This window comes from Gymnoscopelus microlampas (assembly GCF_963454915.1).
Source record: "Gymnoscopelus microlampas genome assembly, chromosome: 21".
NCBI classification, from domain to species: domain Eukaryota; kingdom Metazoa; phylum Chordata; class Actinopteri; order Myctophiformes; family Myctophidae; genus Gymnoscopelus; species Gymnoscopelus microlampas.
The window spans coordinates 23,780,062-23,797,363 of NC_139958.1; the positions used below are offsets into that span (position 1 = coordinate 23,780,062).

The window sequence follows — 17,302 nt, forward strand, 5'->3', positions numbered from 1 at the left end:
AGGACACGTAATAACCACTTGTTTAATATGGATAATAATTATGAAAGTATGAAACTAACTCTGCCTCCAATCATCAGTGCTTGAAGATCGATGATCTCAAGGTCATAGGTCGCAGGCCATTTGGTTGGAAGCGGAGCTCTCCCTGTGACAGCTAACTGTCACAGCCTGCAAATTATGGCATTATTTCCAGTTTAAATCTGTCCCAGGTTTTTGTTCTGATGTCATGAAACATTCTTGTTACGTTCCACTATGGTTGCTACTGTGGTTTTGTCCTGTCTATCTCTCCCCTCTGTCACTCACTACAGGTCTGAAGTCATCAACCCATCAGCTGTCAATCAAACTGTTACCTGGCCCCACCTTCATCCAATCACCACCATCTGCTGCCTATAAAATGCTGGGTTCCACCACAGTTCACTCTCACCAACATTTCACCTGAATGCACCTACAATCTCTGAGCTAACCTTAACAGCTTAGAAAGTGTTCTACAGTTAACCTGCTATGTGTATGCTGCTGCCTTGGGACAGGAAAGACAGAGGCCTCTGTACATAGCCATCACGTAGGAAGAACATTGTTAAGCACACTAGGTAAGGGGTGTTTGCCACGTATTTTGACACTGGTCATTGTTAGTGTAGTTAGGTAGGCAGTGTTTTTTTTTGTACTAGTTACAATTTAGTTAGGTAGTTAAGCTGTCTTTTGTTCCCTAGCTGTTTTGTTTGTTATTTTGGCAACACCTGAGTCCCCTGGTAGTGGCTTACTTTTGTTTTGGTTAAACCTTATGCCCTGTGCAATGCATACTGAAATGTACATATTGTAAATAACACTGCTTGAAGAGTAAAAGCACACAGCACCTTTTGCTCAAGCCATTGTTTCGCCTCCATTATTTGCACACCTTTGCAACAACCTGTTTTCCATCCTTGTGTTACAAACCCAAACCTAGACCCTAAAGGGTTTTCGTAACATAATTGGGTCCCCCCAGGGAAGCTACGTTAACTGTGAATCTGGCCAAATGTGAATTTGGGAAAGCAACGGTTACTTATCTAGGTTGGCTTGGGAAAAGTGCGTCCTGTGCATGCAAAGGTTATGGCTATTATTGATTACCCGGCCCCAACCAACAACGTGAGTTACGCCGATTCGTTGGAATGTCGGGCTACTATAGGGGGGCAGCAGTGGCTCAGGGGAAGAGTGGCTGGGTAGAGTGAACTGGAAAACCGCAAGGTTCCCAGTTCGATCCCAGGCTGGGGCGCTCCCCTAGAGTTAGTGTCGAAGTGTCCTTGAGCAAGACGTTGAACCCCTAATTGCTCCCGATGAGCAGGTTGGTGCCTTGCATGGTTTCCTCCGCCATCGGTGTATGAATGTGTGTGTGTGTGTGTGTGTGTGAATGGGTTAATGGCACAATCAATGTAAAGCGCTTCGGATAGAAGCGCTATATAAATGCACCATTTACCATTTATAGATCCTTCTGTCGTAACTTTTCCTCGGTTATAGCTCCTTTAACCAGCTTGCTTAGTGCTACTAGACAGTTTGTCTGGTCCTCGGAGTGTCATCATGCCTTTGAAACGGCCAAAGCGTTACTATGCAGTGCTCCTGTTCTCGCTGCCCCAGACTTTGCCCTGCCCTTCAAAATAGAGGTAGATGCAAGTGCCTTGGGGGCTGGGGCTGTATTTAATCCCAGACACGGTGTCACGGGAATCCAGAATTGAATTGGCCAATGTATATGTGTGTGCACATCAGCGTGTGCACGTTTGTTTGTGTGTGCGGGGCACGTAGACTGCAGGATGTGTGTAAACTGAGCTGTTTAGGGCATTCTGGGGTCAACGGCTCCTTCTTCCTCCTTGGCTGCTCTCCTTCATACAAGCAAAAAGAGGTCAACAATGACCTGAGGAGGGGAGAGGAACAACTGACAACATTAAACATCTAGCGGCCCAAACCTCTATTATAATTTATAGATAGAAATGATAGATTATTTGACTAATTGCATGCGTCATGAGGTTTCAGAACAGATTATAAATATTCTTAAACATGATCCTTATCAGTGAATGATGAAGTCTAGTCAACTCAAACAAACACTTTTTTTGGAATATTTTATTTTTCATTTTACATTTTTCACAAAAGTACACATACAACCCCCACATCCCTCCCTCCTCCCCCACATACAAACCCACATACATAAAGGACAGGACACAAAACATAATCAAAACATAATCAAAAATAAAGGCGCAAAAAAGAAAAGAAAAGGAACAACAAGAAGAGACAAATCTGCAGTATAAACATTAAGTAGCTTCGAGAAAAAAATGATCTAGACCGAGATAGCTGTAGATAACAACCTACATGTATATCAAGTAATCTTCTCAAGAGGAAGTTGCCTAAGAGGCAAATTTCAGGGTCTAACGGGAAGGGAGCTTCTGTAATTTTAGCCAGTGTATCAGAAATATCATCTCAGAATGTTTTAACACAAACAAACACTTAATGATGAGGAGAAGGAAGAAGGAACTACCACTTGAGCTAGGGGGGAGAATGAAGAAGGAACTACAACACAGGGGGGCGAGGCATTTTTCTGACTATAAGTAGGGCTAGTGATCTTAATGCTAAAACAACTTCATATTTTGGGGTTCTCAGAGGACCATCAAAGTCACAGGTAATTATTATGTTTCTTTCTGTCATCTAATGCAAAGATTTTAAAATTACTTATTGTAGGCACTCATATGTAAATAGACTGATATTTCTTCTCTCATCATACATTTCAGAGATGAATCCCTGTCTCTTCATCTTTTTGACACTGGGCATGTGCTTCATGCACAGCCACTCTACTCCATCAGGTATAATATTTTACAAAATGAAAAACTCCTGCATAATTTCATTAAGTTATATTATATTCATTGTATAGCTGCTCAACATACGTTGGTCATTACTTGCATGTATATTACAAACCCTGGCAATTTCCATGGTATATGGAAGGACATGACTAATTATCTTTCTGATGGTTTACAGGGGAACATTTGGGCAGCCCATACTTTCAAGAGGCTTTTGAGAAGGCAAAGAAAATTGTGGATGAAGCTTACAAGTACTCCAGAGAAGAGTGAGTTAATGAATTAACCTACTACATACAGTACAGTTCACTAAACAACTGAATAATGCATACAACCCATTTATTCTGCTTCATCAGGAAAGGTAATAATCGGTAGAAAAAATAATTATTTTAAATGGCTTGTGTAACACCTAGGATTTGAGCCCACACAGGAAGGGACACTAAAGCCCATAATCTTATCCACTAGCCTAAAAGGGAATCATCCTTGGCTGGGGGAGATTAGGCTTTTGGTCTTTAGGCAGAGTCTCTGAGCTAATCTACCACACTTGTGATATAATCACAAATGAAAACAAAAATCTAGGACAGGAGGATATTTCGTCTCTGTAGGACATGATTAGGCCTATTGATTCTTTCATTTATCATTACTACCAATTTTCTTTCAAGGAGCCTGCGCAGGGTGCGTAGGGATCAAGTGAGCCCATCTGATGTTCTTCGGCTCATGAAGCAACCACGTGGAGATACCCGCCAAGCAGTGCGATCGGCAGACTACATGGCCCAAACCCTCAGACTGTTGCACGACAAGGTCCACCATGTGCACAAACGCTCACTGAATGCAACAGGTCAGCTGAGACTTCGACACAAATGCACATTCCACACAATTTATACCTGTGTCCCTTAAAAGTGCAATCTAGCAGATCTGCAAGCTCACAATATGTAGCATTGTGAGGCGTTGTGAGCTTGTGGATCACCATTTTTGGTGCACAACTCCATTATATGACATATATTTACATTTTTGTACATTCTTTCCAGATCTTCTTTCTCCTCAGCAGCTGAGGATGCTTGCTGACATAACTGGATGTTCTGCTCGAATTCGTTCCCCGCAATGGCAATGCCGCACCATCCCAAACGTGAACAGGTTTCGAACAATCACAAGCCTCTGCAACAACTTGTAAGGACTGCCATCATGCGTTTGTTACATTACACAGCTGAGCCTAATTAGGCTGTATAGCCATCAAGATGTATAGCTTTGATAGGACTACTTTTATTATATGAAGAAATATTTACCTCAAAAGATTTAATGATTGAGCACCTTACGTTTTCAAGACATCAATTATATATTTGGCTGGAATTTTATGTTTCCTTTGGGTTTCTCAATTGAATCTATCAAATGCATGACTTTCATGTTTGTTTCTCTAGGAGGAACCCTCGTCTTGGGGCCTCCAACACACCATTCGTCCGCTGGCTTCCTGCTGAATACGATGATGGACTGTTCCTAACAAAGGGCTCCAGAAACAGGATCAACAATTTCATGCTCCCACTGGTATGATATACTGTAGGCTAACTGGATGTACAGCATGATGCATGAGGTATCAGAATAACATCTTCAATATATTATTTAGCAAACATAACCAATTCTGCTCCTCTCTAAGGTGAGAGAGGTCTCCAACAACATACTACGTGCAATGGATAGAAACGTGGTCAATGACAGAGAGAACACCCTCATGACAACCTTCTTTGGCCAGTGGAACGATCATGATCTTAGCTTCACACCTTTCTCCCCCAGCATTCGTTCCTTCAGCAACAATATTAACTGTGAAGAGAGCTGTGAAGAAGTTGAGCCCTGCATCCCCATTCGGGTTGGTGTCCTTCTTCTAGCCTTAGTGCAATAATCTTTATGTTTATGTTATGTTATTAGCCTGCAACAATTTCAACATTTTCCCAAACTGTTCCCTGTGTTGTTGTTTTTTTTTCTTCCCATAAATTTCAAGCACATTGAATCTGGTGTCCCTATTTTGGGCATGTCATTAAACTAATAGATCAACTATTTTCACTATTTGTCAAAGTATATAGGGCTTAAGTGGTTAATCTATGCTTTCTTATTAACAGTTCCCCCGTAATGACCCTCGTCGACCTCGCCCCCTGCCTTGCATACCTTCCTTCAGATCGGCACCTGCTTGTGGAACAGGAACTTCAGCCTTCAATTTTGGTGGTCAACCATGCAAGAGAGAGCAGATCAATGCTCTGACAGCTTTCCTTGACCTTAGCCAAGTATATGGGTCTGAGGAACAGCTAGCAATTCGCCTCCGTGACTTAACAAATAACAGGGGCCTGATGCGTATCAATCTGTCATGCAGAGACAGTGGACGTGACCTGCTTCCCAGTGACCCTATGAATGGGACAAACATGTGTGCCACGCGTAGAAGAATCACCGGCGACCGAAATGCAAGAGAGGTGCCCTGTTTCCTTGCAGGTTAGTATGTGCTCTGTTTGTCTCTGAGGCTGAGAATAAAATCTTTTAATCTGATGAAGAACGAAGAATGCTAATTATACACTCTTGTAAAGCCCACCTGACCACTCAAATGAAGGCGAACATCCAATGATAGTATTTGACATATTGACAAGAGGAAGTGATTGATATTTGGTCATTGTCTGTTTTGCTATTTTTTCAGGTGATAGCCGTGTGAATGAAAACATATATCTGTTATCTATTCACACGCTATTTGTGCGTGAACACAACCGTTTAGCCACCGAACTGAGGAGAATTAACCCACAATGGGACAGTGAGACACTCTACGAAGAGGCTCGCAAGATTAATGGTGCCTACACACAGGTAACATGACCTTTGCAACATATGAACTTGTGCTCATATTTCTCATTTTAAAAACATAACAATGATCATAATAATACATCACTGTAAGATACGATAAGTTAGGCCATAGGGAAATGCAAGTGTAAAATGAAACACAGGAGAGGTACAGGTACATAGTAAGAGTAAAGAACCAAGCTTAGATTCTGGCACTAGATATCTGTTCCGGATTTCTGAATGAATGAATACACAGTATGTACAGCCAATCAATAAATATATATGTTCAGTCTATCAATAAATGATGATGGATGAGAGGGGTCCTCCATTATAGCATTCAGCTTCCTCCTCATCCTCCCCTCCATAATCATCTCCAGACAAATGTAGAAACTGAACTATTGAAACAGAACTGCCAGAACTACAGATGAGACAAACTGTATATATATTCATCCAGACACTGACTGTTCCTGCACATGACTGACTTACACCACAATATTTCATATCTTCTAGGTGTTTGTGTTCCGAGACTACCTGACACATATTCTTGGTGCTGCCGAAGTCCGAAAGCTTGGCCCTTACCGTGGCTACAACCCTAATGTAGACCCCAGCATTTCCAACGTGTTTGCTACAGCAGCATACCGCTTTGCACATAATACCCTCCAGCCTGTCTTGCCCCGTCTGGATGCAAACTACAGACAGGCTAATGTCCGCAATGTCCCCTTGTTCCAGGCCTTCTTTACTCCCTGGAGAATTGTTTTTGAAGGTACAGTACGTCATTCAGTGAAACCAGTGTACATGAACACTGTGTAATGTGCAGAAAACCTATCTTTCATGATTCACATTAATCACTTCACAAAAATGTAAAAATGTGAAAATGTATTTCTCAAGTCCAAAAGATTATTAAGACAATCGGACAGTTTTTAAAATAATATTTCTTCAATGGGTATTGTAACGATTACATTGGTTTTCTCAGGTGGCATTGACCCTGTGCTCCGTGGCATGATTAGATCGCCGGCTAAACTGAACACGCAGGATAACATGTTGGTGGATGATGTGAGGGACAAGCTTTTCCAATTTGTCATGGAAGTAGCTTTGGACCTGGCTGCCCTCAACATGGCTAGAGGACGTGACCATGGCCTTCCTGGTACAGTACATGTGTTAACCACTTTCAAACTGGTGTCCATATTTCATTCTAGGCCTATGCGAATATTTCAAAATGTTAAAAATATATAAAACACATATTTTTGGGGGGAAATAGCAGATCTACAAGCTTTCTTTACAAAGCATGAACTTGTAGATCGGCCATTTTCACCACAAAGCCGTATGATAGCCTACTGCTCACCAAATAAAAAAAGCATCACTGTTTAATCAAAATCCATAACAATTATCTTTGCTTACCAACAAGGTTACAACGCCTGGCGCAGGGATTGTGGCCTCTCTCAACCTCAAAATGAGGCTCAGCTTGGTGTGGTTCTGGGGAATCGTAACCTGGCTCGCAGTCTGCTTAAGCTCTATGGCACACCTGCTAACATCGATGTCTGGCTCGGTGGTGTAGCTGAGCCTTTTAGCGGAGGTGCCCGTGTTGGCCCTCTGTTTGCCTGTCTCATTAGAAAACAGTTTGCGAATATCCGTACAGGAGACAGGTGAGTGATATAGAAATACATACAGTACATTCATACAATAGTACATACAGTACATACATACATACATACATGCATACTGTACATACATACTCACACCTTCTTTTCTATTCCAAGGTTGTGGTATGAGGCTCCAAATGTCTTCACCCCTGCACAGAGAACTCAACTGCAACGCGTAACCCTGGCCAGAATCATCTGTGACAACACTGGAATCACCGCTGTTCCTCAGGATGTCTTTGATGTGAAATCAAGGCTCGTCAACTGCAATACAATCCCAAGGCTGGATCTGGCGAGCTGGAGAGAGTCGAGACCCGGTTCAGGTGAAAGAGCATTTTAATTCTTAATTGTGGGGATTGATATACTTTTCTCCGTAATATTCTGTTGGTTATAATTCATGTTCAATAATGTATGTATTATTCAATGTTCAAGATTCGATATTCAAATATTGTTATTGTGTACAAGTACATGAGAATGCAATTATTTTGTTCTGCTTCCTTTGAAAATATAGCTGCAAATTATGGTTTTAATGAAAATGTTGGTGTTGCAGGCCAAGAAGAAAATGATGTCCAAGGAAATGAGGTCAGACTCTGTTTTTGTTTTTATTGTACAGTGTTATTTGGTGCAATGTCTTGACAACCACTTGATCAAGGGTATGGTTAATACTAACAATTTCACCCAAGCTTATTTGATCAGCACCAGTCTCAAAAATACGATCTTCTAAATTGTGAGACAAAATAAGCTAAATATCCAATTTCTGTCTTTGATATTAAGAATGAGACAGGTGCATTAAATCAAGACGAACAAGCCAACCAGGTGGACCCAATGGACCAAGAGAACCTGCTTGTTGGACTGGATAACCAGGAGCTTCAGGACAATGAAGTAATATACTAATATACAGTACATCTTGGCCAATAACAAGACAGAATTATGCATAGGTTCTGTGCACAACTGTAGTCCCAGGTTTCCATAAGGTTGCATAGGCCTACCTGTTTCTTGTTCTGTTAATTTCCCTATAGCTTCAGATTTGAACTGGAAATGCATGTGAAGATGTCATATCTGTTTCAACCCTGCTGCCATGCCAATCAAATGAACCATGTGTGAAAATGAACTAGAACAGAACGGGTATGCCAATTTGACTTCTGAAAACCTGAGACTACAGCTATGGAACAAGACTATTAGTTCCCCATCATACAATGCTGTCGCGTGCCAAAATAGCGAATCTACAAGCTTCCAATGCATCGTGTCACGACTCGTTGTGAGCTTATATTATCTTTCTGTGAGAGTGACCTCTCATCTATGCTTCTCCCTAGATCCCACAGGTCATCACACTTTAAAAGGGGACGAGATGTTGCAGTAGTAATATGAAGAGTATCCGTGGAGGGCTAGAAGGCCTTAATTCTGTACCAACATCTTCTATCTGTCTTGATTGCTCAAACACTGTTTGCTTAATTACTTAATATAACAAATCAGGATTCAACAAACATTATATGGGTTCCATAACTGTTTTACACTTTCTTGTAATAATTTGAACATGTATGCCAGTGAGATAGCATTTTAAGCAAAAAACTGAAAATATTGAACAACACTGTTACTGTACATCATACTGTTTATGTTTTTTTTGTTACTGTCTGTAATAACCTATTTTCATTATGGATTTTACCAGTATTATACGAAAGAGCATATACAGTAATTGTGATCAAATATTACACCTTTTGCACTGAATATATTTAGTATATTTTGTGATTTACGCTATTGCTTTTTGTTTTGTTTTACTGTAATCCTAAAAATAAGTTTTATTGTGCATTCAACATTAAAAAGGTGAAACTAAGCAAACGTTTTCTTTTTCTTTTCTTTTTTTATCTGTCAGAGAATTATGAACTTTCTGTTCATCAGCAACCCCTACTGTTATGCTAAATGTGTCACATGGTTAAACTGTGCGCAATTACTGCACCATTTCTTAAATAGGCATGGATTGGGTCAAGATGTGCTTTGCATTGTGGAGTAGTTTTGAAGTACGACTTTATTACATGAACTCTGACATCCCTATTTGCCAGGCCATTATAGGTGAACATTTAAAAAAATGTTTGAATATAGGGATTAGGCCTAAGTGGTTAACACATAAAAATGTAAATGTATGGGTCCTGTACAGTAGATGGAGCCATTGTTCTATGTCAAATAAATTACATAATATTTAATTGAATGTAATGACCTCACAATATACAATGATGTGTACGTATGCCTTTAGTCATAATCTCATGAAGAGAAGTCATAAAATTCCAGAGATGGGAAGTAACGAAGTACAAGTACTTCGTTACTGTAACGAAGTACTTTTTTCGAGTATCTGTACTTTACTGAGTACTTATTTTTCTGACTACTTTTTACTTTTATCCGTTACATTTTAACACAAGTACTAGTACTTTCTACTGAGTACTTTTTCAAAATAGGCTCGAAGTACAAGTACTTTAGTTTTAATGCTAAATATTAATGTTGCGTGGCAGATCAAATTAAAAGAAGCACTCATCCATGCAGTCGCGACGCTCGCAGGGTAGAACGTCAGTAGCTCTGGCCAGTGAGTCACACACCGGTGTGTAACATAGGCCTACTGCAAATGTCTACTTCCTGTAACTAGACTAAAAAATAAAGCTAGTGTTGACTAATCATATTACCAGATGCTCTTATTTTGAAATCGTTTTTAGAGGAAGTGTGTTGTTTTGCTGCCACCATGAGCTGATCTGTAAGACTCCGGGGGGAAAATGTAAACATGAACTCACGTGGATTATAAACGCAGATTTGGGCCAAACGTCATATTAACAATATGAAACCATGCTCCTGTGACTTAAACACGTTGGAAGTGCGTTCTTTTTGAACCTCCGAAGCATTAGGTGAGTGGTTATTAATTATATCATGATGCTGGCTAAAAGTAGTTCTACTCTTTGTGTGTAAAGCCAAAGGTCCGCACAACTGTAGCTTTGGTTTAAAAAAAAAAGTCTACATGGTCTTCAGGTGCACAACTTTTCGGTCATATCTGGCTTTGCAATAGCTTGTTAGCTGTGTGTGTGTGTGTGTGTGTGTGTGTGTGTGTGTGTGTGTGTGTGTGTGTGTGCGCGCGCGCGCGTGCGTTTACTTATTTGAAGTAGCCAGTATTGTATTGGCTATTTTGTTCAAACTGTAAAAAAAAAAAAAAAGATGGGGGGAAATGGTCTAAAGCAGGGGTCTTCAACGTTTTTCAGGCCAAGGACCCCTTAGCTGAGAGAGAGATGAAGGAGGGAGTGAGGACTCCCCTAGCTGAGAGAGAGATAGATGAAGCAGGGACCCCTTAGCTGAGAAAGAGATGAAGCAGGGATCCCCCTAGCTGAGAGAGAGATGAAGCAGGGACCCCTTAGCTGAGAGAGATGAAGCAGGGACCCCAATTAGCTGAGAGAGATGAAGCAGGGACTCCCACTACATATTGTATAAAATTGTGTTCCAGATTAAACATTTTCATAGATGTCATAGATTGCTTAGGCTGTCATCAGTGTTGTGTAAATTCATGTTTTTTGGGCGGTGTAGCCGCCGTAAAGTGAGTCATGTTGTGATGACCACACACCGCCCACTTCACACTGGGTGTGATTTTTGGGGCGGTGTAGCCGCCCCCTATAAGTGAGTTTTGGACACCGACCAAAACATGTGTATACCCCTAACCTTCCATTGTTAATGCAAATCGATACTTTTGCAAAGTCAGCCAATCACATTACAGCTAGTGTCATCACCAGCGAAACACATGACACATGTGCAGCCCTATGAATAGCAGTATGGACTTTAAAAAGGCTTTTATCCTTTTTTTTAAAGTGAGTCATGTTGTGATGACCACACACCGCCCACTTCACACTGGGTGTGATTTTTTTTATTAATTTCAGACATTTAACCACTTAAAACCTTCAATAGTCTACTTATTAGTACTTGATTTGCTCCTTTTCCCTCCTACACCAAACCTCTTTGCCGAAAATAGCCGATCTACAAGCTCACTACGCCTTGCAGCGGGAGGCGTTGTGAGCTTGTTGTAGACCCTAGACCCTAGGGGTCCCGGACCCCCTGTTGAAGACCCCTGGTCTAAAGTAAAGTCTATATGATTAGAACATGCATAAACATTCGACAATTTAGCTGAATAGGATGGGGTAGGACTACGCTACTGTATTTTAACATCAGTCATAATGGTGGTAGCCTACTTGGAGAAGCAAATATTTTCTCAGGTGGTACTCAGTGTAAAAAGGTTGAGAACCACTTATTGATTTCAAAAGTTGGATCGACTACTTGTATGATTCGTCACATCACAGTTTGGAAACCAATCCTGGGCCAGTTTTAAGACGTGTTTGGTGGGGATCTTTGGGGTACAATTGGCTTTGCACAGAAATATCCGGTAAAAATACTTTTACTTTTACTCATAAAGTACATTTCAGAGCCTGTACTTTTTTACTTTTACTCGAGTAATTATTTGAATGAGTACTTTTACTTTTACCAAAGTAGTTTTTTACACAAGTAATTGTACTTCTACTCGAGTACAGAATGTCAGTACTTTTCCCATCTCTGTAAAATTCTATATCATCAGATTTTGTATTGTATGTTTATTTAATTGTTAAAAGTTCCTCTTCTCTTACATTTCAGTATCCAAAATATTTAGGTGATTTAGGTGATTAATGTGAGAAGAGAACACTATCAGAGTAAACATGGGAGCAAACCCTTCACAATATGTTGATAGTGTGTTGAGTTGATGTAGTGTAGTAAGTTAAGAGAAGAAATAAGAGAAGTACAGTAGAAGTGATAGACAGGACTCACATTTGTGTATTCCGTGCAAGAAACCAAATAACTTATGAGTGTGGACCATCTCTTTGTACATAAAGGCACACATATCTCATTTCTTCAGTCACCATGGCAGTGACCGTGACTGTGATTTTTCATGATTTTTCATTACTTTTTTGTCCAGTCAGATGTAGGAAAATTGAGCAAATAGTCTTATATGCCTCCATTATACTGAGAAAACACTGTAAAATTCTCCTAGGATGTTAAGGATACCCAAATTAGAACCTGCTTCTGTGAGATGAGGAGTGATATTAGGAGTAAGAAATAACTAACTGAGTATATGAGACCCTATGGTATGTCAGGTTTGTTGGGTTGCATGTTAGTGAAGGGCTCCTCCTCCTGGTTGCTGAGTCTACCCGTGCAGAGTGCCACGTCGACCACTAAGACCGAGATTTGTGTGTGTGTGTGCGTGCGTTTTTGCGTGTGTGGGGGGGGGGGGGGGAGGGGGGTTCAAGCTTCACTCCCGAAGTAATGGAAACCTACCATTTATGAAAGAGGGGGAAAGAACTGACTGTCTGTCTGTGTCAGAGTTTTGAGAGCCCTGTTGAATGCAGACATATTTTAAATGGCTGAGAGCCAAGAAAGTGTGTGTTTGTGTGTGTGTGTGTGTGTGTGTGTGTGTGTGTGTGTGTGTGTGTGTGTGTGTGTGTGTGTGTGTGTGTGTGTGTGTGTGTGTGTGTGTGTGTGTTTGTTTGTTTGTGTGAGTTTGCATCCGTCTGTTGATTGGAGTTAAAGGTGATTGTTAGAGAATAAGCTAATAGTAAACAGTGATTGTGTCTTAATTGCAGTTAAATTGTAGAGGGGATTAGCAGATGTGCTGGGAAAGTGCTAGTGAGGGCCAAAATGCAGGTGTACTCAACTCAGTTCTTAGAGTCGTAACGATGAAGTATGACTATTGTGTGTGTGTGTGTGTGTGTGTGTGTGTGTGTGTGTGTGTGTGTGTGTGTGTGTGTGTGTGTGTGTGTGTGTGTGTGTGGGGGGGGGGGGGGGGGGGGGGGCTTTTTTAAGTTGGTGATATCATGCTGCTAAAAATATAGAGATGTTGGGGGGAAAGGGGGAAGAAAGCTTGACTGTGCAAAAATGTTCAAGAAATGGAAAGGATAATTATTTTCTCATTGAAGCTGTGTTTTTGGACTTTATGAAATACAATAGTTTTAAATAGGTTATAAAGGCAGAGGTGTAAGCCACTCAGTACATTACATTAACACATATTCAATTAAAGGTAGTGTAAGTGATATTTTATCGAGCATATACTGTAGGTAGTGTAAGTGATATTTCATAACGCATATTGTAATAGTAGTAATCATTGCTAAAAAGTGTGTTTAGTAACAGGAGTCTCCCCGTCTCTCCAGCTCTTTAATAAACAGAAAATACATTTTAGGTGGGCTGTCAATTTCAGCCAATTAGGAAAGAGAACCCATTCATTATCTTCCATTTTATAGTGTTCCTGTTCCATTTCTAAATGTATCTGCTCATTTCTTTGTGTCATTACTTCAAATTTCACTTGTTTATGCTGTATCCTGTATGAGTTCTCTCTCCTCATTAGATAAACTTGGCATTCTGACCTAAAAATGCACTAATGTTTCTTTTACTTTTTAGCTGGAGAGACATGGAAACTCCTGTTACTGAATAAACAAACACTATAGCAATTATTACAATCAGAATGTATTGAGTTATTAAAGACCAAACTGTTGAATAATTTGGTACCATGAGAAATAGACAAATGACTACTTAATATCCATTTTCTAAGCTTCAGAAGTCGGCTGCTGTTAAGTGTCTCAGGGTGGCTATAGGTTGGTATTTACTGGCCAGATGTTGAGTTTGTGATGCACTGAAAAATTGTGTTGATTTTACACTCCATTTAGTATCACAGTGGAAGGGGACACACAAGAAAATGCCAGCTCTTACTTTTTTCACTTTCCTGAAGGACGTATTTTAGTCCGAGGGCGTTGTCTCAAAAAAGAAAAACACATTTAACAATTCAAAAGAGGATAAATTTAAATTCTCATACTACAATATGCCCAAGATCAGAAGTGCGAGAGAATTCCAGCAACGTGGACAAAGGAACTGGGTTAATAGCTTGCAGATGTGGCTTCACTCACTGTCTGAAGGAACACTGTACTACCCTCACTGGAGAGAATAGAGTCTGCATGGAGGAACTTCAATGAGTTATGAGCAAAAAATAACAGTGACCCAGTACAGCTGGTTCTGTCTGGCTGGCTGGCCTTCCATGGAAGGGAGTGGAAATAACCCAGGAACACGTAGCCTTCACATACTTTCACTCTCTTGAGGAGCCAGTGGTATGAGGAACCACAGAAGTATGACCCAATCCATGCTCAAAGCCAACGCACAATCAAATCATGGCCAAAAGTCAACTGCCTATATAGTCATTTTTTATTGGATGTACAATAAAATCCTCAGTGGACCCATGTGCACATTCTCAGAATTAAATTAATACTCATGATTTTGCAATATATTATTATTTTTCTTTGTGGAAAGAGAGAGGTATCATTTGAGACTGCTGGAAATAGAGGCTACGGCAAATGTGAAAAAAATGTCTAACCTTTAGGTTCTTCTGTAATTAACGGTAGGAAGAAAAACTAATGTTTCAGTAAAAGATAGTTCTAAATACAAAGGAGGAAAGCAGTGAAAAGCTGTTGACTATGTGGTGATGAAGACAACATTTTAGGAAAGTACATTTATTTTCAAAGCTTCCAGTATTGATTACTGTGCTGATCTCTGTTTCTGCCTTTTGGGATGGATGTACCTTGATTACGTAACAATGAGTGAATGGCAACGTCAACCACTATTTTGTCTATTGGTATTAACACCTTCAAGAAAATTGAGGAGAAAATATTTGATGCCTTTTGTATCCGCTTACACAAACAACATCAACTTCAAGTTTATTGTCACATCAAAAGTTTACAGGTATAAAGGAGTGGGTAAACGTATTTTCCATTCAAGCTCCCAATGTTCTGCAGTTACAAAATATAATCATAAGAATAGAGGAAATCAAGGAAAAAAGTAAGATAATGCCGCGGCAGTGGCTCAGGGTATATTGGCCGGATGGTTCCGTGAGGAATCATGAGGTTCCCAGTTCGATCCCGGGCTCCCCCAGAGTAAGTGTCGAAGTGTCCTTGAGCAAGACGCTGAACCCCTAATTGCTCCAGATGAGCAGGTTGGTGCCTTGCATGGTTTCCTCCGCCATCGATGGGTGAATGTAATGCACAAACTATGTAAAGCGCTTTGGATAAAAGCACTATATAAATGCACTTTACTATAATTAGAGAACAATATCAAATATACATAAGGTGCGTAAATAAAATAAGAATGAGGCAGAATATCACAATCTCTTGGGGTGCCAACAGCCGAGTAGTTAAGCGTGTACCATAGACTCTGATGCATGGCAGCGAGTCCCGGGTTTGATTACCTTAATGGGGCGGCCTCCTGTAGTCGACGATCAGCACCTTGGTCTTCTTCGCGGTAAAGTGAGAAGTTGGTCTCATGACACCATTGTGCCAGTGATCTGATCTTGTTCCTGTCATGTCTCGTCATCGTTGACGATCAGGCCCATCGTTGTTGTGTCGTCAGACTACTTGATGACGATGGTTGGGGCTGTGCATGGCCACGCAGTGATGTGTGTGGAAGAGAGGGTTCAGCACACAGCCCTGAGGGCCTGGTGTGATGCTGTTCTCACCGCCTGGTGGTGGCAGTGACATTGCAGAGATGCAATGTCACTCACTGCCACTGTCTGAAACATGTGGCCTGCCACCTGCATTATCCAAAGATAATTCAACTTAGTGAACTGCAATGCATGCTTACATTTAATATTTTTCCTGATCTGTACCAACGACTACTATAGATTGTGTGCATTCCACAGTCTATGGTGCATTCACACTGCCTAAATAGTCTTGGGCGGGCGGCCCATCACATGTCATATGTGTCCAATTGGTTCATTTCAATTCAATTGGTTGAATTGGGTTCCAAAATGACATGATCGCTGTCCATGGTGCTGAACTCTTAGATTGTGTGTGTGCATGTGCGCTGTCGTGCACAATTTGGCTGTGCAGGCGGGCATCTATTGTAGTGTTATTTTTGTTTCCCTTTTTGTCCATTTTGACTGATGAAACGACATTAAATAAGAAATATATATTATATCATTTCATATCATTAACTTATATTACGTGTTTTGCAATGATTTCTCAAACACTTAAAATGTGTGTATAAAATGTAGTAGCCTTGGAATGCCCGCAGTTTCTTTGTTTGTTTGTTGTGATGGGTTGTTTATGGGTATGTCTGAGTCATAGTGCCATGCCTATGGCGTATCAGGTTTATGGTTATGTCTGAGTCATAGTGATGTGGCCCTGGTCCTGCCTGTATTTGGGTGTATCGGGTTTGTTTATGGTTATGTCTGAGTCATAGTGTCATGGCCCTGGTCCTGCCTATATATGGGCGTATCAGGTTTGTTTATGGTTATGTCTGAGTCATAGTGATGTGGCCGTGGTCCTGCCTATATATGAGTTTATCGGGTTTGTTTATGGTTATGTCTGAGTCATAGTGACATGGCCCTGGTCCTGCCTATATATGGGCGTATCGGGTTTGTTTATGGTTATTTATGGACGATTTTAATATAAAGGAGGATTACAAACAAGAAAGAACAGTAGTGGCTTACATATATGGCTTACTACATACACACCTTCTATTCTCTGTGAGAACAGCTATAGATTGCAGATGTGACAACTGAACCACATACCAGCCCAAAAGGCAGCTTTGTTTAAATATATGAATACGAAAAAAAGTCTCCATTAGCCTATATATGTTATCTCTGCACCATGTAGAGAATATCCCATAAAGTATGTGTGTGACTTGTGAAATTTAAAGACCTTGTGCATGCTGACGTTTATGAGGTTAAGTAGCAGCCATAATGTGGTTAAGTATGCAGATTCTAGAAGGCTTTCCTGGATTGCTAGACAGAGGAAAATGAAAACCTTTGATTAAGTTTCCCAAACAAGGCATTATGCCTCTGGTGTTAACAACATGCCAGTATTTTTATTGGAATACAACAAAAGCTTCAAATTTGTCAAGGACTTTGGGGTCATTGTGGCCAGGTTGCAACCAAATGCAAAAAGAGAAGCCTTCATCTGTCAGGATAACCTTAATGTGTGTGTATTATTGGCGAAATGGAGAGTACTTGGCAGATATAGTCAGTATTACCAC

General features: G+C 40.6%; 1 protein-coding gene across 1 annotated transcript; it reads left to right on the forward strand.

The window, feature by feature from the left end:
* The first annotated feature begins 2,552 nt into the window (after nt 1-2,552).
* On the forward strand, nt 2,553-9,071 carry LOC311038408 (eosinophil peroxidase-like). The gene is made up of 16 exons (XM_084047921.1): nt 2,553-2,635; nt 2,745-2,816; nt 2,989-3,076; nt 3,470-3,645; nt 3,836-3,974; nt 4,223-4,346; nt 4,456-4,662; nt 4,913-5,276; nt 5,476-5,636; nt 6,120-6,372; nt 6,583-6,753; nt 7,015-7,252; nt 7,367-7,569; nt 7,797-7,828; nt 8,021-8,128; nt 8,560-9,071. Exons 2-16 carry the CDS (start codon nt 2,747-2,749, stop codon nt 8,581-8,583), a joined length of 2,358 nt encoding a protein of 785 aa, XP_083904047.1. The 5' UTR covers nt 2,553-2,635; nt 2,745-2,746; the 3' UTR covers nt 8,584-9,071.
* The last annotated feature ends 8,231 nt before the right edge of the window (nt 9,072-17,302 follow it).

Bases quoted from the DNA above. Each gene is read 5' to 3' on its own strand.
- LOC311038408 (XM_084047921.1), top strand. From the start codon at position 2,747: ATGAATCCCTGTCTCTTCATCTTTTTGACACTGGGCATGTGCTTCATG. The intron at 4,663-4,912 runs GTTGGTGTCCTT...TCTTATTAACAG, and splicing joins AGCCCTGCATCCCCATTCGG to TTCCCCCGTAATGACCCTCG. The intron at 7,253-7,366 runs GTGAGTGATATA...TTCTATTCCAAG, and splicing joins AATATCCGTACAGGAGACAG to GTTGTGGTATGAGGCTCCAA.